This window comes from Schistocerca gregaria, chromosome 1 (genome assembly GCF_023897955.1).
Source record: "Schistocerca gregaria isolate iqSchGreg1 chromosome 1, iqSchGreg1.2, whole genome shotgun sequence".
NCBI lineage: Eukaryota > Metazoa > Arthropoda > Insecta > Orthoptera > Acrididae > Schistocerca > Schistocerca gregaria.
This window is the reverse complement of record NC_064920.1, coordinates 894414140-894440621: the sequence shown is the minus strand read 5'-3', so window position 1 is coordinate 894440621 and position 26482 is coordinate 894414140. Positions and strand designations below refer to the sequence as shown.

The window sequence follows — 26482 nt, the reverse complement described above, 5'->3', positions numbered from 1 at the left end:
TACTTCTTTCCCCCACTGCTGTCAATTGTTCCCTTATGCTCTCCATGAAACTCTGCACAACCTGTGGTTTAGTCAGTTTATCCAGGTCCCATCTCCGTAAATTCCCTCCTTTTTGCAGTTTCTTCAATTTTAATCTGCAGTTCATAACAATAAAAAGAAGGAGTCCTTTTAGTGAATCCTGTTTAGTTTAGGACTGCATGAGCTACAATAAGAGGTTACCAGAAACAGTTTTCGTGACACATGCTGTTTTGTTTGCTCTCTCAAATTCTGACATATTGTTGTCAATGCATACCTTCTCCTCCCCTCCCCCCTCCCTCCCCAGCATCAGCACACTTTGTTGCCACTATTAAAAAGCTTGTATTCAGGAAGTATGTGACAAAAGGTCTACACATCTTGAAGTACTTGTCACAGAAGCTCTTTCTCCAATACATAAATATGTCTGCCATGTACTGAAAAATAATGTCCCCTATCAGAATTCTGTATATCCTTATTAAAGTCTCTTAAATATTCATAGATTCCTGTCTTCTGCCTGTTTCCCTACACCTCAAAACAGTGCAGGTGCTTATTCTGAATACTAGGTTGTTCCAAACAGAAGACTACTCAGAATAGAAAGGAGAAGATTCTCACCTATTAGCCACAAATTGCCAAGAGATTTTACAATTTCCAATATTATGTGCCCTGTACACGATGCCATGTTCATCACCATAAACATCTACCGAATTAGTGAACATTTCCTGTCCAGTAATCTGAATCATCTCATGAAGGAAAAAATGGCACTTTCATTACAGTCAGGAATGGACTGACTGAAAGGCACAACTGGTCAGCAACTGTATCATGTAATATGACAAAATGGTTTACTGTAAATGCTCATATTATGATTTGAGCTACTTTTATAAAATAAATGTTTACATTTATTTCCCCTATACCCCTGTATGTGTACTTACAAACACAGGTTGCATGTTACACTGAGAAATAAATGTCATTTTAAGCGAAGTAGACATCTACTAGAAAGTCTTAGTTTTCCATACACAAAATATAGTATTTCTTGATTAATATATACACTGGTGTAGGAAACTTAGGACGAAAGTAACTTTTGCATGTGTGGCACTGCCAAGTACCATAGCTTACTGAAACTTGGACCTTACATAGAAAGAATTGCTACAGCATAGTACAGAAGATAACTGAAAGTAATGCACAATGAGATCAATGGAGATGACAGTTTTGTTCAAAGACAATAATTATGCTGAATTCACTGCGTTTCACGATGGTCCTTTGGACATTAGAAAAGGTAGACTAAGGGGTGTGATCATCATGGATGGCAGTGCCTGCTCTGCTGGCCACAAGGTAATTATAGAAGGGTTTGCCATTCTTTCATGAGCACTGCTGAAAACTGCTGGATGGCCATTGGTATGTGTGGATTTGCTGCAATACACCTCCTCAACACATCCCACATATACTGGAATGGCTTTAAGTTGGGGGAATTGGCAAACCAGTCCATTCGCCAAATATCTTCCCATTCCAAAAGCTCCTCTGTATTCACTGTTCGATGCAGTCGCACATTGTCATTTATAAAAATGAAGTCGGGGCCAAATGCACCCCTGAAAAGATGCACACGTGGAAGGAGTACTGTGTCCCAATAACACTGACTGTGATGTGTATTGTAATCAAAGATTTAGAGGTCAGTAACCCCCATGGCAGTATGCCTCCCCACCCCATAACATCTGGACCATATCACACGATGAGAGGTGGGGACATGTAATGCACCCAGAAACATCATCAAACATGTTTGTTTTGGTGGTCTGTGTGCTATGATGCAGGGAGGCACAATGTAGCATGGGTGTACTGACCCCCAAATCTTTGAACATAGTAAACTCACTGGTCAACTTTATTGCGACACTGTACTACTGTCCCATGTGCACCTTTTCAGGGGTGTTTTTCGTCCTGACTTCACTTTTATGAATGACAGTGTTTGACCTCATTGAACAGCACAGGTGGAAGAGCTGTTGGAATGAGACGATATTCAGCAAATGAACTTGTTTGCAAATTCCCCTGATTTAAATCCCATTGAGCACATCACCACATAACGATTTGTTATAAATGCATAGAGCCAACCTGTCCACTGCATGTGATTAATATAATGGTATTCACACTTAGTCACATTAAATTTATGCAATAAACTTTGTATAAACCTGTTACCCACTAAGAAAAATTAAAAACTTGTACAAAGGCACAGGCAAACTGCACATAGCCAGAAAGTACTTTTCTTACCAAACTTCTTCCAGTTTTTAGAAGGGGAAAAGATACCAACTATGATTTTGGTATGAATATTTTGTTTATGCATTTAATTTTGTGCTTATGTAATTCTCCTTGAATAACAGTTATCCAATCATTTGTAATTTCAGATTGTGTGCTCAAAAATCATGAATCTGCAATGTACACTGAATAATGGAGAAACATGATCTATACATTGATGCCAATGGAATTCAACATAATGTCATTATTGCCCCCATAGCAGAGTGGAACAGTGGGTCGAGAGTGGCCTTTGATGTTGTTGTCAATGCTGATACAGAATTTAAGGTAACATTACTAGATTACAACACATGAACATAAATTTAATCTATCAAAGAGAATACACATTGAACTAATTAATGGAAAATCTCATATAAAGATGTGAAACAATTACTAACAAAGAGATAGAGGGGCTGGCCAGTACTTACCTCAGCTCAGTACAGCCGACAAAAAAAAAAAAAAAAAAAAAAAAAAAAAAAAAAAAAAAAAAAAAAAAAAAAAACCCACGAAAATTTAAGCTCCTAACTTTCGGAATAAATGTTCCTTCATCAGGGAGGAGAGAGGGGAAAGAAAGGGAAGAAGGGAAAGTGGATTTAGTTACTCACAACCCAGGTTATGAAGCAACAGGGAAAGGAAAACAGGGAAGTACCTGCAGTAGAATATCTTTGGCTTCCCTCTGACAAACCATGCCTCCATCCTTGCTACCTTCCCTGTTTTCCTTTCCCTGTTGCTTCATAACCTGGGTTGTGAGTAACTAAATCCACTTTCCCTTCTTCCCTTTCTTTCCCCTCTCTCCTCCCTGATGAAGGAACATTTATTCCGAAAGCTAGGAGCTTAAATTTTCGATTTTTTTTTTTTTGTGTTTCTATCGGCTGTACTGAGCTGAGGTAAGAATACACATTGAGACATACCATGTTAAAATTTTAATAATGTTGCAGCCCATACAATGCTTCAAATTCCATATGTGATCTGTAGCAGAAAGTACAATTACAACATTGCTGCTGTACTGGACGGGTATCATCACTTTGTGTATTGTCCTTGATGTAGTTTTCCTTGAATTGACTCATAAACATGTAAGTTTAAATACCTAACAGTGGAAAGTCCAGTTTAGAACATCAACAATATTATGAAAATGACAGATTTCTGCCCTTCATAAAGCTCACACATTGAGTTGCAGACAGGCATAATGAAAAGACTGTTGTATATTAGCATTTGGCCAACGCCTTCTTCAGAAAACAGACTCTGACTGGAGTGACCAGAGGTAGCGATCATAGGTGTGTGTGTGTGTGAGATGTATTTGCTTGTGTGAATGTATATGCACTTCTCTCTTCCAACAAAGGCTTTGGCTGAAAGCTAATATGGTTCAGTCTTTTCATCATGTCTGTCTGCAACTCAGTCTCTGATTTTTACAGTGAGTAGCAATCTGTTCTTTTCATAATTACAAATGCCCTTGTTTAGGCACATAAACAGGAAGGCTGATTTAATCCTATGTGGTACATAATATATACAGGTTAGTTTTCGGGTAGAATAAATCAATCCAATTTTAAAAGCAATAGTAATGTATGTTGGATACACAGTAATTTAGTCAATGTCTCACAGATTTGTATAATCAAATGAAAGTCCTGAAGGCCCTGAGAACAGTTATTAATTGCAGGGAACACAAACAATGAACTCAAACAATATTACGTGGTTGTGTTGCTGTGTTAGATAAATGCTGTGGTTTATATAGAATTATCAAGGAATTTTTCTTAGTAATGTACCACACTTCGTATGAAGCAAACAAGTTAAAAGTGTTATATTAACAATTTTATGTTAGACCTATTTGTTGCATTTGAGTAAGGGCAATATTTATTTTACCAAAGACATCAAGCTAAAAGCAGAAAAAAATCCCTGAGAGAGAGGGAGGGGAGAGGGGGAAATCAGCTCCCATGTATGAGTAATAAATTGCTGCCCAATAGATAATATAGTCTGTTATAAATGTTTGGGAAACATTCTGCACTTGCATCCAGTTAGCAGAAGCTGACATTATACACATGAACAACCTTGTAGAATGCTGCTCCAAAATGGGTACACAATGATCTACCATGAAACTCTGCAAAGATCCAATTTCCACAAAATACTTCTTCATTAGTGACACTGCATTTTTACACTAATCACTACAGATGTGTGCTTAAAAAATTTAAACCTTATTTTTATTTTAAGCAGAGGCAGTTGCTTTAATAAGCCATTTTTGTTTTAGACTGAATGTAATGAGGAATCTGCAGCTTCAGAGTTGTCATTTGGCACATATTATGCGGAACATGTGGAGGGTAGTAGATATCATGTGAGTGAGCACTCAGTTACAGAGGCATCAGCTGTCAAATGTTCAGAAGAAGAGAAAGGTAACTGACATGGGCAAGTGTGACAATGCTTTGAACTTCAGTAATTCTATTCATGGTTGAAACAGTTTGTGTTTCTATTTCAGGGACTATTACAGCACATCCTCATGATATCATCAAACACACTGTCATTCCAGAAGTTCATGCCTCTGCTGTAAAAAAGACACCCAAAATGGATAAAAATAATCTCAAGGATATGAAATCAATTCAGCACTCTGAATTTTTGCAAGATACTGACACATGCAATGTACGCTCTGTTGAAAAAGATGCACTTTTGACACAAATACACTCGTATGTCAGAAAGAAGGTCGAAGCTGCTGATAAGGATCGTTCTTATAATTCACCTAAACGTTTTTCATTTTCTGGGTTCAATGAAAACTGTGCCCAGATTCCTGAGCAGTCTCACTATAATTCAAGAGTGAATTGTGGTATTAAAAATACAGAGAGCAGTGGCAGTATTGCCATGCCACTGCATAATTGTGAACTAAAAAATACCTCAAATATTGGGGTCATGCATAATATTGAAACAAACTCCAATCGTGATGGTAGTGGTGACAATCTTATTGCATGGGAACCAGGTAAAAGGTGCTTTGATAATATATCACTTTCATCATCTCATTTTGATGCTGACTCAAATTGTTCTGATCTAGTAGAAACAGTGTCCAGTGTGTCAGATGTAAGTGGCTATGAAGAAGAAATATTTCGCATTAAGCGCTTGTTAATTCAGGACACTTCAGTACTGCCATTAAAAAAGCAGAACTCAAGAAAGAACTCTAGGGACCATGGAGTGAGACTAAACAAGTGTGAATTATTTGTCCCTTCAGAGAGTACAAACAAAGATCCACATAACAGGAATGTATGTGATATTTATCCAAGTAAAGAAAGAAGTGATGTCCTTCTTAAAAAAACGGAAAGTGAACTAGCCATAAAATGGCAAGAAAAGTGCCAAGAGGCACTTAGACAGAAAGCACATGTTGAAGGGCGGCTTGAAAGTCTTCTTAAGGAAACTGAGATATTACGTAAAGAAATGCAGGATGCTAGTAATAAAGTAAAACTTTTAGAGAGTGAGGCAAAATCAAGTAGAGCATCAGAACTTACATCCCTCTTCAGAGAGTCTGAAAATTTGTACCTTGAAAATGATCAACTTCAGAAGCTTCTGAGAGAGAAAAACAAAGAGAACTTAGAATTAAAATCAACTGTAGATTTGTCTGTTGCTGAGAAAAATAAGCTCAAGGACGAAATGAAAAGCATGGAATCCATTAATGAAAAACTGCGTATTGAGTTGCAGGAGCTTCAAGTGGAACTGGAGTCTAAGATTGGATCAGTTTCTGGTTTAAAATCAAAGATTACAGATTTGCACATGGAATGTCAGTCACTTCTTCAAGGAAAGCTGAAAGCTGAAAACAGTGTTACAACTCTGAAAAATGATTTGATTTCTTCCCAGAAATTAACTGCTTGGTACCGTGATCAGCTGCACCTTAGCCAGGCTGCAAGAACGAAAGTACAACAGGACCTAATGGCATCTCAAACAAACTTGATGTCTTACTCACAAGCTGTTGAAAAGTTAAGAGCAGAAAAATCCCAGCTGCAAAATTTGGTAGATGATTTGGAGCAGAAGATGGTTAGGGAAAAACAGAACCTGGTCCGGAAACTTGAAGTTATCCAAGCAGAAATGTTCAGTCGAGAAGCAGTTCTTTTGAGTCAGGTTCGCCCTGATGGTAATAGTGAAGGACTTGCTTCAAAAGACCCTAAAAGTCTTGAGACTACATCACTTCTAGAAAATCCTGCAGATAAAGTATCTGAACTAGAACAGCAGGTAGATGAGCTCAGGAAAGACATTATACATCGAGACAACAGGATTACGCAGTTAGAAGAGGAAAATGCTGCTCTTTTAATTAAAGCAAATGAGCTACAAATAATCATAAATGAAAAAAATGCATGTCAACAAAATATAGAAAACAAATATGGCCATCTTGAAATGTCAAACCAACATCTTAAGGATGCTTTAAAAACAACAGAACAACAGTTAATGGATATTAAAAATGAAAAAATTGCTTTAGAGGTCACTCTTTCAGCAGCCTTGAGGGAGAAAGCCGAAATAGATTCATCAATCAAACAACTGCGTGAGGACATTTCATGTATTCAACACAGTTACACTGCAATGAAAACACAATTGCTCGAAAAAGAGAATGAAATAATTGAGATGAAAGAAAAACTTGAAGAGAGTAAGAGAATTTATACAATGAAAGAACATGTACAAGATGAACAGACAAACAGTTTAAACTGTAAACAAAATAGCACCACTGAATTTAATAATGTGGAACAGGAGCTCCATGATTTGAAGAATGAAAACCTCAAACTTAAAGATCACATTTTTTATTTGCAGAATTCTTTATCAATAGCTCAGTCTAATGACTCTAAGTTGCAAGAAGTTCTTAAGTCACGCGAAGAAGAACTGCATACCCTTTCTGCTCACCTTGAAACAATCAGGGAAGAGGTAGACTCTAGGAATAAAGGCATGTTGGAGCTAAAGGAAAGACTACAGGCAGTTGAGGAAACAAATTTTAATATGAAAAAAGAACTGGAAGACAGAACAAATCAGAATTGTTCACTGTTGAAAGAAGTAGACTTATCTAGATTCCATCTCCTGCAGACAGTTGTGATACTAGAGCATATAAATCACAGAGCACAAGAAAGAAAGGAAGAGATTAACAGCAAATTTGAAAACATAATTAAATATGTTGAGGAACTTAACTGTGAGCCGGAAATATCTCCTGTTCAACTAACATCAACTCTTACTGATTGGCTGGAGTCAGGATTGCAGATGTTTCTTGAAAAGTGTAATAATTGTGAGCCTGAAGCCTCACATATTGATAATAAGTGTCAAGAGAAAGAATGTAATGAGGAAAACTTCTTAGCTACCTGGGTATTTAAACTGGTAAAAGTGACTGCAGTTCTTAAATTCTTATCAGACTACAGACAAAATTTACTATTAGAAGCAGAAAAATTAATGCCAGCGAGGAATTGTGTGGAAGAAGAAATTGGAGAACTAAATATAAATGTTTTTCAGAATTCATTGTGCAGTGCAAAGGGGTTTAAGCTGGTAGGTAAGCCACAAAGTGATGTGCTTAGTACAACAAAAAATAAAAATGTATGTAACTTTTGCAAACAATATGACAGAGAGTGTGTTCAGTATAGGAAAGAGATTGAAACTTTAAGATGTCAGAAGACAAAACTGGAATCTGAACTTCATGAAAAATACAGGCGTTATGAATTAAACACAAGAATTTTACTGAAGAAAGTGAAAGAACATTTAAGATGTCGCAAAGCAGCGGAGAGACAACTTCAGCTTTTTCAAATGCAGATAGGCATACACAAAGATGAATTATGCAAAGACGAATCTGATGCTGCTACACTTCAGGCAAAAATTAAAAAGCTAGAAATGGAGTTAGAGAGCAGCTACAAACAGTTAGAGCAACAGAAAAATTTAGCAGAAAAATATCAGAATAATTTGTTGGAACTCGAAAGGTATAAAGGTAAATTGGAGCAGCAGCAGAGTATGATACAACAAACAATAAATGTCAGTGATATTGAAATTCCTACGGTAATTGGCCAGCTTGATGAAAAAGCTAAGGAAATGAAATATCAACAAGCACTTGCTCGATTACAGGAGACTGAAAAACAAGCTGATCAATATCTGAAATCAATCGAAGAATTAAAAAGAGAGGTAAGTCAATATTTTATTTAATGTTAATGAAAATGAGGCCTATCAGTAAATACATTACTGTTGATTAAAATTGCTGCACCAGGAATAATATCAAATAACAAAATTTTACTTTTTGTTTATGTAGAGTATAGTAAGAAGCATATATTATTCAATTTGTAGGTGGATTGAGATGTACAGGGTGCAAAATGTAGTTAGCTAATTACATGTTCCATAGATCATTTGACCAATTTTTTATCAAAAGATGTGGAACAAATCATTTTACAGGATACATATACACCTCCCACCCATGTTTCTTTAAAGAATCAAACTCCCATGTATAAAACAGCTTCTTTGAAAGTTCATATTTTTGGATTTAATCCCACCCTTCACCAGCAATTTCTTGCACTTACCCAGCTCATCTATGATGTGTACATCTTGTCTGCAAATTTCCTCTCCAGCAGACTTCTCTCCTTTTATAAAATCCTACAGTTATCTGCCCCTCACATTTCATTGGATAGTATCATCTGCCAAGCCAATTATAAAGTGCAACAACAGTCCAGACTTCACTTTGAAAAAACATCTTACCTTCAACTAAAGTACCTCAACAGTGATGTTCCAATCCATGACCCATTGCAGCTCTTTAAACAGCCACATTATCAACCTCAACACTTCTTCTACAGACTGAGGTTCACCATCCTGCTTAACATCCCTGAGCATTCACCACTGCCTCCCAGAGCAATAAAAATTCACGATCACAAACACAAGCACCAGCCTCAACAGTACAGTGTTCTCAATCTTTCATCTAATGCCCTTTCTCATGAATAATCCTTTTTATCAAATGGTCTCACTTTCAGCCCTAAACCTACACTTAATCATGGCTCTTTGGTTAAGGACTTACTGTCCTTCATACACAATGTCAACTGGAAATATCACTTTGCAACCCAATCTATAAAGCTTTTCAACAGCAAATCAAACACTGAATCTTGTCTTGAACAGTTCTGACTAAGATTCCAACTTGATCCGCCACCACTACCTCAGAATCACCACTTACGAGCATTCCAAGAATTTCTAAGATCCAATGTTGCTTCATCATCCTTTCTCAGATCCCTGCAGCATGACCCTAACCTGTCCTCTGGAGACCAAGGCACTTAATTCCCTGAATCACTAACTTCCCAGCAGACAAGAGAATTACCACTCTGGTACCGGATCAACATGAGCATGTAAATGAAGGTCAGTACCAGCTTTCTGACACTTTTGCATACAGAATCTGCCATGAAGATACAAAGTGACCTAGTGTTCATACTGAAAACCCGATGCCTCTCAGAAGGACTAATACCCCATTGCATAAAATTTCTTTCTTCACCCAAACAATGCACTCTCACCTGTTACCTTCTTCTTCAGACTATAGTGCAAAGACACACCTCTTAAATTGAAGGTATGAATTGTTTCCTAGATCATCCGAAATCTGTTCCTGTCACACTTCCACCGCACCTTGCTTGTCACCATTAATGCTACCTTCCCCTACACCAACATTCCCCTGTACATGGAATGTCTGCTACAGAACAATACCTCAACCAGTGCCCACCTGATTCTGAACTTATGACGTACTTCCTACTCATGTTAATTAACTTTACACTTCGCAACAACTACTTTACCTTTGATGGGGGAGACATAATAACAAATAAGGGGTATGACCACAGGAACTAAGATGACTCCTTGCTAAGCCAATGTTTTCATGGAGGGGGCTATCCTGGGATACATAAGCCACCAACCCTTTGTTTGGTTTAGATACGTTGGTGACATTTTTGCCACATGGACTCATGGTAAACTGGCTTGTTGAAATTTTTGGAGTATATAAATACATTCTTCCAATTAAATTTCACATTATTCTTTTCCAATCTCATGCCACTTTCCTAGGTGTTGGTCTCACCCTCACTAAGGGTCATATACACACTTCTATTCATATTAAACCTACAAACAAACAAACAACAGTACTTACATTTTTACAGTTGCATCTTTCCATGTCAAATTTTTTCTCCCTTATACCCATGGTATTCAAGGCAAATGTATTTGTCCAGATGCTGACTTTTTACAACAGTGTACCAACAGCCTCACCACAGCTTTCACTGTATGTAATTGTCACAGTCATCCTAGTTCAACACCAGATTCTCTGGGCCATCACGTCCTACTTAGGAATACAACTCTTGTCACAACATAAACCTAAAATATCTTTCCATTAACCCCCTCCAATCTCTGAAGTATCCTGTCAGACTCTCCTTCTGCCCACATTTCTATTCTCTAATGGCTCCTACCTATAGTGACTAGAGTCAGATAAATCCAGAAATTATTTCAGAACCAGCAGTTGCTGGCTGGCCAAGAGAGTCAACAGTGAGTTGCCAGAGAACAATGGGTAGACAACACAAGAGAATGGCAGACAACAGAGATGGCATGGCAAAATAAGTCCAAGGGGCATAGCAAGATCAAAAACTAAGATATAGAAAATTGAGAGCCAAGGCAACAGTGTGTAACAAGATATATGTGGCAATGCAGAGAAATCACAACTAACAGGTGGAGTGTCTGTGCTGCTGCCTTTGAAAGGAGGGTGCGAGCCCTGACAGGCCAGCTGGATAGGCAAGGCATATGGTGGTGTTTACATCAGTAATTTAATGCAAACAATTGCAGCAGTGCCACTAAGCAGCCATCATCAATGTCCATACCATCTGGTGGGTCTCCAAATGTGCAAGATTGGGATACCAGCCTATCACTGTAACTATCACTGCTGCACTGTAAGACTTTTCAGATGTACTCACCCTTCTACCACCACATACACTGGCCCTGTAACTGGCAGAACTTACGTTGTCAAAAGGAGAGCCACCTGTGTACTTGTTGTTATGTAACACTGATTGTCCTTCTTCATTGGTATGACTACCATCAAGTTGTCAGTAAGAGTGAATTGGCAAAGATCATTAAAAAATACAATAGTTTTGTACACATCAACATTTGTGCCCAGATCATTAATATATTGGCAATACACAGTATGTTGTTGCAGCGCATGGTCTATAACAAGACATTTGTGACATTGGATCCTGTTGTACTGCACATGCCATCAGTTTCTCAGAATTTCAGAGGTGGGAACTGACTTCACAACATGTGCTTGGCTCTCGCCACCCACTGGGCCTAAATTTATGTTAATTTCTATGGTCTCAACATTTCTTTTTAATAACTATTCCTTTTCTCCTCTTCCTTTTATTTTTTATTGTTTATTTTCTGTTCTGTCCATTCCCCCATACCCATCTGTCATGCATAATGCACTTAGCTTTCTGCTCCTATTGACCCTTTCACAACGTTTTTTTTTTCAGTAATCTCTGTCTTATCACCCTATCTTTCACGTTTGAAGTTGTCATGTTTTCAAATCTCATCTTGTGCAGGTACCAACAGTCAGTATTTTCTTCTCATCCACTCCAGTAAGTCTCTCCTAACCCACAGTTCTGGGTGACTTTTCCATGACTCTTCCCATTTTCTAAACATCACCAGTCCTTTTCCTTGATCTCTCTTTCTAGATTCCTCTTCCTTTTCCTTCAATCCTTCTCAACCCTTCTGCTGGATAAAGGAGCCAGTGGCTCTGAAAGCTCATTCTTTTCTACATCTTTTATGTTTTCTCCTGCTGCCGTATGGTAAGTAGAATTTTTATCTATCCATGTTATATTTTCAAACATTAATTATTTGTTGCATTTGAAAAATAACTGTGGCAGATTTACTGCTATTTATAAATAACTGGCTGTGGTCTGCCCATCTGCTGATGTACTTCATGGCACAAATTACAGGTTGTTTTAGTTCCTCACTGTTCTCACCTTTTAGTATAACTGTTGTGTCATCAAGAAATACAACAGTTTTGTTCACATCAACATTTGTGCCCAGATCATTAATACAGAGTACGAAGGGACTTATAACACACAATATTTGATTGTGCCCACATTTGACAGTACTTCAAATTAGTCAAATGACTTGTTTAATTTGTTTACAATTCTCCAGGAATGATTTGATCCACAGGTGTAAAAGACCTCATATGCCACAGTGGTCAATCTTAGTAAGCTGGTTTTCATGATTAATCATGTCAAATGCTTCTGACAAATTTAAAAATATCCCAATTATTAATCATTTCTTATGTGTTAGATTTAATGGATTATTAAGACATCCACATATTGCTGTCTGTACATACAGTCTTGCCCTTCTGAGTCCATGCTGATTTTCCATTGAAACATCATTGCAAATAAGGCATTTACACATAGTAGTATTTAAATAAATTTTCCACAAAATTGGTGGAAATGATTTATTTCCAAGCAATCTTGATGTGCGAATAATAGTAACTGCAATAGATGATGATTAATTTTCACCAGTATACTGATACTTGCTTGCTCAAAAGTAGATCTGCCAGGAAAAATTTTTCTTCTAATATTGACTAAAGCAGTCCTCAGTAATTTCATTTACCATGAAAATTTATACACACAGTAACAATGAAAAATGTTCAAATCATGAGATTCAGGAATAACATTAAAATGTTTGAAATTATTTATATCATGAATGACTTGAAGTCAGTGATACAATTGCAAAAAGCAGAGTTCAAAATGAGCCCTATACAAGCCTGAACACAGAGCTTTATGGGTCTCAGCTCAATTGATATGCTAGCTGCCAGTCAGATTTTTTTTTCTCCAATCAGTGAAACATTGATTGAGAAAAATAGTTATCTGTATCCTCTAATATCACATCTAGCTACCTAACATATCTTAGCTAGTGTGTGGTAATTTTTTATTTAAAGTGACTTCTTGTAGTGAGTCTGGAAGAAAACTCATTATTCTCTTTTAATTTTAAATCCCAAAATATTTCTGAAAATGTGATTATTTCATGTGTGTGGCAGCATGAGTGAAACATTTCAAATTCACTGTGCCTTTACAAGGCTCCAATTTTGTACAGCCTCATTAAATTACCTGCTCTAACTGTATTAAGAAATGACGTTTGTGCATGTAATACTTTGGTACTTGCAGTAATTGGATAGCTTTTTGTTACATAATTCTCTCTTACTATTTCTTTATTTATCTGTACTCTTTTTGACCATACAAAGTTGCTATGTATAGCCATCTGTGTGACAGCTTGTGTACACTGTTTGTTTTGTTGCAAGAGGGTCATTTAAAGTTTAAATCATGCACACATTTGTAGGAATATGAAATGGAATGATCACATAGGCTTAGCCATAGGTTAGGTGGCAGAATGCTGAGTAAATGTGGTAAGTCTATAAAAGAGACCACTTACAAATCACTTGTGAACCCCATAATAAAATACTGCTCAGTTGTGTGGGGCCCATACCAAATATGGTTAATAGTGGATATTTAGTGTATATAAAGAAGTGCAGCACAGATTTGTTTAGTTCTAGTTCTTGAGAGGGCATCACAGAAATGTTGAAAAAACCTGAATTGCCAGACTCTTGAAGATAGACTTAAATTATTCCATAAAAGGCTACTTGTAAAATTTCAAGAACCAATATTAAGTGATGACCTGTAGGAATCACGAAGAAAAAAAACAGACAAATTCCAGCACAAACAGAGTATTTAAGCAGTCATTCTCTCTGTGCCCCATTTAAGACTGGAATGGGAACAAATCCTAAGAGGTGTCAGCATGCAGAGTACCCTCTGGCATGTACTTAACAGTGGTTTGCAGACTATTTAAGTGGATATAGATGTTTGATGTCTCTGATTGCTATTGAGGATAACTTGAGGACTGTGCAGTATTGAGGCAAGATACTACACTTATTGTCAAGCCTTACAGTCAACAATTTGGTGATGGACTTGTCTTTCAAAATGATAATACACGAACTGAAGATAAGTAACACCAAGACAGTAAAAATGACCATCAACAAGAAAGTAACAAGTTAGAACTTATTTTTTAAAGTGATGAAATTAGACTCAGTTCCCCATTTCAGATATCTTGGAAGCACAACTTCGAAAACACCATTACTAACCATGAAATAGCAGGTCACAGAAAGCATAATGATGAAGAATATATGAGCACACTGTACCCTCCTTGTGTGCATTTTCCTTCAGGAGACAGGATTTGCAATGCAATGGAGGAATGCAATGGAGGATGATATCTACTGACCTCAGCCCAATTGAGCATGCTTGGGACCAGTTGAAACTAGAAGTGTGTTTTATAGACATTCTCCTCAGACACTGGATGACTTCAGAAGAGCCTCCATCAAAAAATTGGGCCAGGATTGATCAACATCTGAACCAACCTGTTGACAGCACACCAAAGGGGATCCAAGCATGTTACATTGCCCAGCATCAAGAAACAGCATTGAACATTACCAGCAGTCAATTTTGAGTTTATAGTTGCACAAAGATGTGCATTTTTGAACATACTGCCTTTATTCTTTCTATTGTTTTGTTTTTATTTCACAGTGAAGTAATTTTTTCAGTTTCATAAGGTTTATGCTTTCATTCCCTGCTTCCCTTGACTTTAAACCAACACGTGTTTGCAGGTTTTCAGGTAGTGCAAAGTTTTTTTGAACAGTTTATTAAGATTTTAGCTGTACAAGTAAAGATTATTAAATACAAATTGTCTTTAATAATTATGAGAACATTTAAAAATTTTGTTCAGACTGTATTTCTGTTGAAAGTAGACCTAGCAACAAATTTTCAGATTTGGAGCTATTGTTTATGGTGCCATCGAAAACACCAGTAAATTGTTAATTAATTACTAAGTAAAAAATAAAAACTTATTAAATTTTGGATTGCTGGTATTTATATCATTTTCTATCAAATGAGATGTTATTGCAAGAAAAATTTCTGGAAGAATGGTGACAGTATTGTGCTTCTACATGTGTAGCTATCTCTCCTGGTATTCAGGTGTACACAGCTTGGTAAACTCCCTAGCAGCATGTGGGAAGATCCTGTAAACTTGCTAGTCATATAACACAGACTTTAGAGCTTAACTGCAACATTTTGCTGTGTGGAATATAGTCTTCCATAAAACAGATTATTTGTGTTTAATGTTGTCATGATGTATGTGCAGTGTTCATTTACTTGAGATCTGATATACACCCTCATTTTGATTTGTTCTAAAAATCTGAAATTTCTGAACTAGTACTGAAAGTATTATCATCAGGAATGATTGATTTGTTTCAGATATTTCTCCAGAAAACTGAAAATTCACAGCTGAGGAAAGAGCTGAAGAACTTGGATGTGGATTTAACCAATGCCCATTCCAAATTAGAAAGAAAGTCATCAGAACTAATGCATGTAGAATCCCTGTATGATGAATTAACTAACAGCAATTCTTGCCTGCAAGAACAACTGCACGCTGAACAGAAGAGAATTGAGAATTATCAAGAGGAACTGGCTAAAGTGAAAATGGAATTGGAAGAGGCCAGAGCAAAAGATCCAATTTTGGAAGACCAGATAAAGGTATCAGATATTTCAGAGATGCATCATACACACTTGCCTAGTGCTTATAATGTGATCCCCTTAAATTTGTGATTAGACACCAGTGTTTCTCTATGAAATCTCATCACTCACATATAGGCTAATGACAATCTAGTATCTTGTAAGTTCCCAGTCAAGTCAATAAATGGAAGAGCCTACACTGAAATAAATAATCTATGATTTTGTAAATCTGATTTTCTGAAGCTGCCCATGGTAAGAAGGTGTATAGATTCTTACATAGTATGTTATTCGGAATGTGACAGTTTGCCTTCTTTATTTCTTCATTTGTTGTCCTCAGTGCCGACATACTGTGTTGTGATACTGGCTGAAAAATGAGGTGTGGAAGTGCAACACTGACTACTTTAAATAGTGTAGCCGACAGGTGCACAGTTGGGTTTCACAGTAGTTTACTTTCACTGTTCACAATCCCCCAATAATATACAGTTATATATGGGCAGTGCACTATTGTCTTAACTTTCCATAAGGCTCATTAATAGTCTGCAGGCAAACCTGCACATACTGCTACAATAGTTTACTATTGAACATCTGTGAGCAGTAAAAACCTAACCACGAAGTTCACAGTTCTTGAAGAATAGAAAGATATGTATGGAGCAGACTCTGTCAGTGTTTTAACACATGGCCTAATTGTGTTACAATTATTTCACAAATGAATTGTTGTTGATCTAACCAATACAGGTTCCTTGTCTGAAACTCAGCTGTGGACTGTCTCGGGACCATATCTGCACAAAATAGGTACTGAAACTACTCATTGTTTGAATTTAAAGCTACATAAATTACAATTAAAATGTCACTCATTAAGTTAAATGAATACATTGAAAAATTGGTTCTAACATTTTCCTCTACTACAAGGGTTTAGCCGAATTATTTGTTTAAATCATGAAGTTAACATATATAGTGATGCGAACTTACAATACTTTTGACAACACTGTTAATTAATTTGGAATTACTTAAGAGCTGGCTTTGCTAACATGTTTTCAAAACAGAGCCAAATAGATAATGTAATTTAAGATTACTATTAGTTGTTCCTCCAAATGCTTATACTTAGTACAGAATTTTTATTTGTTTATAATTCAACAATAGAAGTTAAGTTACGAAACAATTACTGATTTCACCCTAAAACAAAAGTATTAACTAATAAAAGTTGAAAGAAATTAGAAAATCAAATACATACATAAAACTAAGCGCAAAATTAGATCTGGTGTTCTATTCTTTAAAACTGAGGGCCAACCTTTATCTTTCATGAAAATGCAGATTGCTTTGTCACAGGGAGATGACATCAGATATCTTAGAACTTGCTATAAGCAACACATGAGATTAAGACAATGAAAGAAAGTTTGTTACTAAAGTGCCAGTTTAAGGAGGTGATGTGCTAGGTTAACAGGTGTGATTTGCAGCAAGGATAGTGAGAGATATAATTAAAGAACAATCCAAATGAATGGAAAAAAGGGGATGTCAGTGTTGGTAGCAAATTAATAGGTTGCAAAAATGGTGGAAAGAAGAAATGGAGATTGAATGATGAGAATAAGTTTAGGATATATAGGAGAACTGTTTGAGTATTCTTCTGTATTTCAACATGCAAGTCACCAAAGTGGCATGAACTAAAAAGATTTACACCAGGGAGTTGGTCTCCCCATAGGTGGGGTTCCTGGCTTAGTCACATGCATTATTATCATCATCTTCTGTATCATCCGATAAACAATATTGGAATTTCCCATACAGCAGTACTTAATGTCATGTCAAAGTGGTGTTTCAAATAAATGATAGTTGTCGGTTCTGGTGATCAAGGGTAACATACATGTCTGGAAGTAAATGATGGTGTATGCCCATATACCCTACTTTGTTTAGTTAAGTCACTGGTATGTCAGTAAATGGTATGAACTACATATTTCACTGTGTCACATGATCTAACACTGTGTTGTAAAAGTTTGAGAGCTAGGTGTTAGAATTTCAGTAAAGGATAAGTTTTAAATGGTTTTCAGTTGTGGATTGTTCTTAGATGTCATGGTTGTTTTTCAACGAAGCATTATGAGACATCATGCTAATAGCTGAGCATATCAGCAGGAGTGAAGCATCAAAAGGGGGGACAACAGAAGTAAATCTTAAACGTAAAATTTGGCAGAACACTACTTTTGTTATGTAGGCCCTAGAATCTGGCAAAACAGATGGATTGTTTAGTGTGCCTGGATTATGATGAGCCCCTTTCAGCTGGGGCAAGATAATAAACATTTTTTAGGCTTTATGAGAATGCTGTGACACCTATTTTTACGGTAGGTTAAATGAGTTAAGAGAAACTCAAAATCTTCAGGGACAGTAGGCTAATCAATCTTCTATATGATATGCTGTGCATTTCAGAGCTGTAATTCAACTGTCAATAACTGGATGTTTTTTGTCTGGTGAGGACACAATCTATTATGTCAACAAATAGTGCAGAGATTCAAGGGAATATAAAGCTGGCAAACTCATCATATGCACAAAATTCTATTAGAGTCCATTGCATGTTCTATGAACATACCTACATTCATACTTTGCAAGCTGCTGTGGATAAATGGCATAGTACACACCACTGCACCATGTATTCGAGTTTCCTCCGTTCAAATTGTGTATGGAGCACAGGAAGAATGATTCATTAAATGCCCTTGGCAATTTGCTTAATCTTGTCTTTGTGGCCCCTACAGGAGAAATATGTACGAGGCTCACTTAATAGTGGCTTTCAAAACTTTGTAAATAGGCTTTTATGGGATATTTTGCACCTATCTTCAGGTGTTAGCCAGTTCAGGTTACTTCACAATTTCCATGCCAATGTCATGTCATTCAAACAGACCTTTCATGATTAATGTTTTCACTCTTTTTATGTGTTCGTTATTGCCTGTTAGACCTTTCTGACTCAGGTCCCTCACACTTTAGCAATATTTTAGGATAGACATATTGCCTGTTGGTTTCTGTCTCAGGATCTTTGGATGACATTTGTTTAACTATTTTGCAGCTGTTTTGTCAGCACAAATGGCTGGCATTGTCTAAGGTTCACCATCTATTGCTGGTGGTAAACTGGAATCGAGTCGGCAGCCAGAGATTGTTTGTATCTCTTGCACCAGTATCTGAGGGCTTTTCATTGGTCATTACCACTGTGTTCCCCCATGCTACCTGCATTGGTCATTCACTGCAACAAGGAAACCCAAGCAAGAAGAAAGCTTTGAGATAAACAGGTCATGGATTCCTGAATGTCTTTGTGCATAGCAAGGGAAGAACCAAAGTGGAATGACAAGGGAAAAGCCTACAAATGTTGACGTGACAGGTACATATAATCTCCGGCTGTAGACTCAACTCCAGTCTGCCAGCAGTAGTGGACAGTGAACCTTTGATAACACCAGCTATTCATATTAGTGAAATGCCAGGAAAATAATTAAACAAAAGTTTGCAGTAGATCCCGAGACAGATGCCAATAGGCAATATGTCAACAAGTGACCTCAAAAGTCTCAATAATTTTGCATTCTAGGGTAGGTCAAGTGAGTGTTTTGTAAGTAATCTTCATTGTAGACTGCCTGCATTTTCTCAGTATCTTTACAATGGCCCTTAGTCTCCCAACTGATTTAGCTACAAAAGTGTCTACAAGCTCATTCTACTTCATATCCCCACAAATTCCTGTAGCCAAGTATTTGTATGAGTTGATTGATTCCAGTTACAACTCACTGATGCTATAGTATAGTATACAGTTCTTTCGCATTGTGTGAGATGTACAATTTTACATTCCTGAACATTTATAGCAAGTTGCCAATTTTTCCACAAATCTGAAATCATATCAAGATCTGCAATTTTTTTTATTATTTTTTTTTTCCAGGCATTGCTTCATTATACAGGGTGTTACGAAACAATACTGACAGACCTCATGGGGTTGTAGAGCATGTCATGAGAAAAAAATTGAGTGTGGGAATCCACGTCAAGCAACACCATCCAATGATGCTACAAAGCTTTGAGGTTATAAGTGCTGGTGCCTGCTGCTAGGCCACCCCTTTGGCAGTAAATGTGACTGTGTACACTGATGGACCATAGGCAGAACATCTCACAGTGTTGTTTGTTGTTCAGTGATTGCTGTTGATTGCCATAATCCACAGTGGAGTGGATGGAGGTAGCTGCTGCATAAACTGGTCTTGTTTCTTAAGAATGTGATGCTTTGTTGCCTCAGTGGGATGATGGTTTCAGACACAGATTTGCTCCTGGATCCCCTAAAATCTACAGTGTTTTTAGACACACAGGAGAAAAATAAACGACAGATGGAAACCCATGTCCAAAACCATAATCGGCCGGCTGCGGTGGTCTCGTGGTTCTAGGCGCTCAGTCCGGATCCACAGGACTGCTACGGTCGCAGGTTCGAATCCTGCCTCAGGCATGGATGTGTGTGATGTCCTGAGGTTAGTTAGGTTTAAGTAGTTCTAAGTTCTAGGGGACTGATGACCACAGATGTTAAGTCCCATAGTGCTCAGAGCCATTTGAGCCAAAACTATAATCCACCAAGGCAGTGGAGCACCACATTCATAGGCGACAAGGCCTGTCCATGCAGCAGCTGGCTTCATCTTCTCAACTGGTGATTGTGGCAATCAGTCATGATCACTGAAAAACAAACAACATTCTGAGAGATTCTGCCTATGATCTGTCAGTGTAGAAAGCCATGTTTGCTGCCAGAGGGGTGGCTAGGAGATAGGCACCAATGCCTATTACTTTGATGCTCTGTAGCATGAACTTTCCAGTGGTGGAGGAATTTATTGAAAACAGAGTTAAGCATTTCTGCTTTTGTTTTGCTACCCTTAATTTCAAATTCTGTCATACATTAGTGTCTGGACATTAACTTTAGAACCACCAACAGCTTTTAAATATGACCAGAATTTCACTGGTTTGTGAGAAAACCTATATTCTGCTCAGTATTTGTTGAAGGCTTCATGCATTGCCTTCTTGGCAGCCAAACTTGTTTGATTCAACATCTCCGTTATCTATAGCCCTATGCTTTGTTTTGGATGAGTTGTGCAGTAGTCTCTGTTTATTTAGCAATTTCTTTACAGTGTCTGTTCACCATGGAGAGTCCCTCCTATCATGAACTGTTCCACTAAGAACAAATCTGTCAAGAGCATGGTCAACTGTTCTAATTCTGAGCCACAGTTCTTCTACAGGCATCTTTCCAGAGCTAAATGTTTTGAGTACCTTATTGAGATATGACACCACTGTCCATCTTAAGTCTGTCTAGAAATTTCAGGACAAAAATGAAAAATTCACTACAGAAACACTGCTTCTTGTTTGCAGTTGAATTTATGAATGCCAGTTTGGAATAATGCATCCCTATTTCAAATGCATTTATATGTATAACACGAATTTTATAATTAAATTTTCCTTGAGACATTTAAGTCTCATCTTTATCTACAATAATGATGGAAGCCAAAGAAATTAATTAAAATTTGTGCCATGGCTGGGGCTTGGATCCAGGTCCCTAAGCTTACTATGTAGGAATGCTACCCATTACACCACTGCATCACTATAGCTAAAATGACTGCATGGACTACCCAATTGCAGTGCCCTCCCCAGCACAAACTTCATCTCATATCTTCAGCTTATTTTCCCCTTCTTAGATAACCACTATTGCTGAGGCTCTCTGGCATTGGACTAGCATTGGACATAATGGGCAAATCCTATACCTCAGGTGTATCTGATCTACAGATCTTATAATTAAGTTTTCTTCAAGACATTTGACTCTCATCTTTATCTATGGTAATGATGGAAGCTATTCCCATGTTGGAGAACCTCAGAATAACATAGTGATGATCTAAGAAGGGGAAAATAAGCTGAAGATGTGAAATGAAGTTTGTTTTTGGGTGGGCATTGAACGTAAGTAGTCCATGTTGCAATGTTAACTATAGTGATGCAGTGGTGTATGGCTAGCATTCCTGTCAAATAAGAATGGGGACTTCAAGCTCCACCCATAGCACATATTTTTATTCATTTCTTTGGCTTCCATCATTCTCGTACATGAATTTTGTCTGTATGTTTTATATTATTTTAAACATCAGTATTTTGTCATAAGTTCTCATTGCAGTCACTGTTACTTCTGTCCTAGTCACAATGTGCGTTAATAACTTGTGTATCCTGAATTTCTTTTTAACTGTTTCATGCAGGTAGTACATTTTATTGTTGTGTTTTATGCTTAATATGTACATTCACCACTGTTGTTGACAGCCTTATATCATTGTGTGAACGTACGTATATTATAAGATTCCTGAGCCTCAATCAACATATCAGATATACGATACAAATAATATTTGATGATATTATCATTTAGTTTATAGATAATAGTCAGTGATACATTTGAAGAGTGTTTCTTGAGTGATACATTTGAAGAGTGTTTCTTGAATGAAGCACAGATTTAATTCCTTCTTCAGTTTTATTTAAATCAAGATCTTTTTGATTACAAGAGCAATGTGTCACTACTATGCTACCTTTCTCATCATATCTCATCACTGACCAGATGCAAGCCTAATTCAAGGGCAAAACAAATGAAGAGGAGTTAACAGCGATTTACACTAGCTGGACTGTGGAATAATAATAATAATAATAATAATAATAATAATAAAGAAGAAGATGAGAATCTTTTGTAACATGTTCGATAATAAAGCTAAATAAGAAGAAAGAGAGAGAGAGAGAGAGAGAGAGAGAGAGAGAGAGAGAGAGAGAGAGAGAGAGGGAGGAGGCAAAAGAAGAAAAGCATAAATATATCAAGAGCTGACTGAAGACAAATAAATTCACAAATATGTTAGATACAAGTTTTAGTGCAGATGTGGGCCAACACAATGTAAAATTTTCAAGGGAATCTGCTTCACTCTCAATTATGGTCCTTTTCCAGTGAATGTTATGGGGACCTGAAGCGGCCGTGCGGTTCTAGGCGCTGCAGTCTGGAACCGCAAGACCACTACAGTCGCAGGTTCAAATCCTGCCTCGGGCATGGATGTGTGTGATGTCCTTAGGTTAGTTAGGTTTAACTAGTTCTAAGTTCTAGGGGACTAATGACCTCAGAAGTAGAGTCCCATAGTGCTCAGAGCCATTTTGGGGAGCTGAAATTTTATCATTCTAGGTGTGCATATTCCAAGAAGTGTATCTTTGTTATTTTGAATGTTCTGTATATACATTTGTTATTTATATATTTTTTATGAATTTCAGACTTTGAGTTATCATCTGCATCAAAGAACACAGGAAATTTCTGATTTGAAAGAAAGGGCAGTTATTGACAAGGAAAACTGGGAAGCACTTGAGAATGGCTTTACAAGAAAAATTGAGGTTCTTTATAATGAGTTATCTGAACTAAGAAAAGAAACAGATATGATACATCGAGATAAGTTACGCCTGCAGACTCACTCATCAGAACTAAAGCTAGCATTGCAATCAGTCATAAAACAAAATGAAGTAAGTAAGGTTGGATTGTAAGTAAAGGCTGCGCGACATTGCACAATTTATTACCTTGAGTTTTGTTTGTTTTCTAGGTTCTGAAAAAGGAGTTTATTTCTTTTCATAGTAAGGCAAAAGACACGATCCACACCATGATACCAAGTATCTCACCACCTCCAGCAATTCATAATGAGGCACAAATTCAAGATCTTTTATATCAGAGCTCAATATTACAGGAAAACAAGCCTCTAAGTAACTTGCAATGTTGTCTTGAATCACTAAAGCAAGAAATGACAATGTTGCAGGAGCATCTGGCTGCTAGAACATCACAAGATACCAATCAAAATATCACAGCATTGCAGTCAGAACAAACTAGTGTGAAAACTGTTTGAATTATTTTGCAGCTTTTATACTCTAAATTGTTGAACTGCACTGTGCTTTATACCAGTTATGAAATAATTGCTGTGAGTTTCCCATTTAATGGGAATATGTGAACAGTAGATATATCTGTGTCACCATGACAGATAGCGTCAATAACATCAAATACATTAATAAAATATGGGACTGTGATAGGATGGTCTCAGATTTTAGCTATTCATAAAGGCAATGGCTGTCAAAACTATGTTAGGCTAAGATATTCAGTATTATTTGATAAAACTGTAATTGGAATAATCAAAAAATAAGAAAGATGGGAAAAATCAGTAATATTCAAAGTGTTAATTTAAGTATTATTCCTCAGCATTGCAGGAGTAATATTTCATGTATTAATTTAAGTATTATTCCTCAGTATTGTAGGAACAGCTTGGATCATGAAATAGGTTCAAGGGATTCTCAATTAAGACAAGTTTCTATATAACAATTATTCATGAAGTTATCGAATACTATGCAGTGCAAAAAATACAGAATACAGAAAAAATATTATTAGAGTTTGGAGAATGCTTTCAAAGCAAATCTGGGAAACAGGTGGTATAGAGCAGAAACTGGAACATGTATAGCTGGAGCTGTCTTCCAGAAAAATCAGAATAATTTTTAGCAGAAATAAATATTATGTATGGTTTTTGATTTAAGCATTTAAATTCAAAACCTTGCAGACCAGGATAAGTCTAAACAAATTTCTGTTTATTGTAATAATTTGACCATAGTAGAAGGCTCAGTCTATGAAAGAAACCATATATTTTGACTAGGTCCAGAGGAGTAACAGTGTACTGGTGATACAAATGGGCACATATGATATTCTAGATCACAATAACATTTTGTTAATGACTAGCTTTGAATGTTGAAGTCATCTTTAGAAAATGAGCACCATCTGGCTGCTGCAGGAGGCTCACTGGATGCTCATGTGGCAACCTGATCATGAATTGCATGATCATGCTGCCACGTGAACATCCCAGGAGTCACCAACACCAGCCAGATGGTGATCATTTTCTGAAGATGACTTCTACATTAAGTCAAAACTGATAATTAATAAAATATTATTGTGATCTAGACTTGTTTTAACCCAGTATGAAAGAAACCATCAACAAATAGTGACTGTTTCTCTGGTCTACTGATCAGCATAGCTGGCAAGTCTCGTAATGTGGAAGTCCTGGATTCAACTCCCAATGACCATCTCTGATTTTTCTGTGGTGGGGAGGTCTGGAACAAGGTACTGTAAACATCTTGAGACTGAGTGAGAAGCAGTTGGAATACATAAGTTGCAAAATTGACAAGTAGGCCACTGAAGTGATGTCAAATTGAAGGTGCATGGCAGGCTTAGATCCACACATCAGTTATTTATTTCATCAATAAAAGATTCCACATATTTTATATTTGATCAACATGAAAGTGTATAATACCTGTTGAGTAAGATAATAAAATATTTTGAGAAAATTGGGGTTGGGTGGGGTGGAGGGTTGGGGGGGGGGGTCATTCAATGACAAATATAGCACAGAATTGTGAATAATAAGTTACAGAAGATATATAAAGTTTACTGTCTTAAAAAATATCAGATTCTGAATGTTAGGATTAATAGGAATGTTACAATGAATATATTAAGATTTCATCATAGAATGTTGAGTAGAAATGGACACAAGAATGAAATGCTTCCTCTTGGGTTTGCACAAGGAAGTTTTCAACCTTTACTTATTGTTACATAGGAAAGACATGGGAAATGGAAATATTGATTGTCTGTGGATTGTACATGCATGCTATTATTTTCTCCTGGTCCAAAACCTATGTAAATATGTTGCAGTCTACTGTAGGTGGAGAATGCTTGGACTGCACACTGAGGAGCAGAGTGCAGTAAAACTGATTGTCTATATGTCTCTGTATATACCCAAATCTCTCTCCCTTGTTTTAACCATCCTGATGTGAAATATGTGTTTAAGGCAATAGAATTATTTTACAGTCTGTCCTATAATCGATTCCTTAGACGTCTTTAGTGAAATAATGCAATGTCTAACACCTTAGATTTGTATTGAGGGAGATGGATTTAACTCCTCATCTGGCCATCCTAATTTAAGTGTTCTATGGGTTCCAGAGGTCACTTCAGATACTGGTTTCTTCATTGAGGTCATGTCCATTTTCATTCCCCATCCATGCCCAGCCCAAGCTACTGCTCTATCTGTAGCAACACTGGTTCAGTGAGTTATTAAGCTCTAACTTTCTTTCTGTCATTCTATAAACTTGGCCAGAAATATTTACGATAAAAATGAAGTCATTGCATCATCTCCGTTTTTGACTGAACAAGCTGGCTACAACTCTAGCAGCAAATCTTTGAATTACTTTGATGTGTTCCTTTAATCTGACCTAGTGAGGATCCTAAACACTTGAGCAGATCTCAAGAATATGCCACACATGTGATTTGTCCATGATCAGCCTTCCTGTTCTCAGAAATATATGATATTTTGTTGGAGGATTGGTTGTAATATAGGTCACCATGTAGGACTAGACTAACATTATTGTGTCCATTGTTCATTTATACTGCCTACATTTTGGCAGACATCTTTAGCTGTAGTAGAGAAGGAATTCAGGAATGAAGCTATTTTTGTTGATGATTTAGCAGGAAGCTCAGCATTTTCTGTCAGTTTTTCTTAACTGTAAAAATGAGAGTGTATTACTGCTGCAGGATGGAGGTTCTCTCTGACTAAGAGCAGACAGAAAGTTTAAGTGTTTCTATTACAATCCATATGATCTGAAGCTGTAAGCCACATTGG

At 36.9% G+C, this 26482-nt stretch overlaps 1 protein-coding gene across 3 annotated transcripts in view; it reads left to right on the top strand.

Moving 5' to 3' along the window:
* Positions 1 to 23993, top strand: part of LOC126273917 (golgin subfamily A member 3-like) — a 69523-nt gene extending 45530 nt beyond the window's left edge. For all 3 annotated transcript variants that reach the window (XM_049977067.1, XM_049977068.1, XM_049977069.1), the window contains 6 exons: positions 2403 to 2577; positions 4529 to 4670; positions 4754 to 8394; positions 15552 to 15830; positions 23064 to 23306; positions 23384 to 23993. In XM_049977067.1, coding sequence (XP_049833024.1) covers positions 2446 to 2577; positions 4529 to 4670; positions 4754 to 8394; positions 15552 to 15830; positions 23064 to 23306; positions 23384 to 23680 — 4734 coding nt within the window. In that variant the 5' untranslated portion in view covers positions 2403 to 2445 and the 3' untranslated portion in view covers positions 23681 to 23993. The remainder of the gene's footprint in view (positions 1 to 2402; positions 2578 to 4528; positions 4671 to 4753; positions 8395 to 15551; positions 15831 to 23063; positions 23307 to 23383) is intronic.
* The last annotated feature ends 2489 nt before the right edge of the window (positions 23994 to 26482 follow it).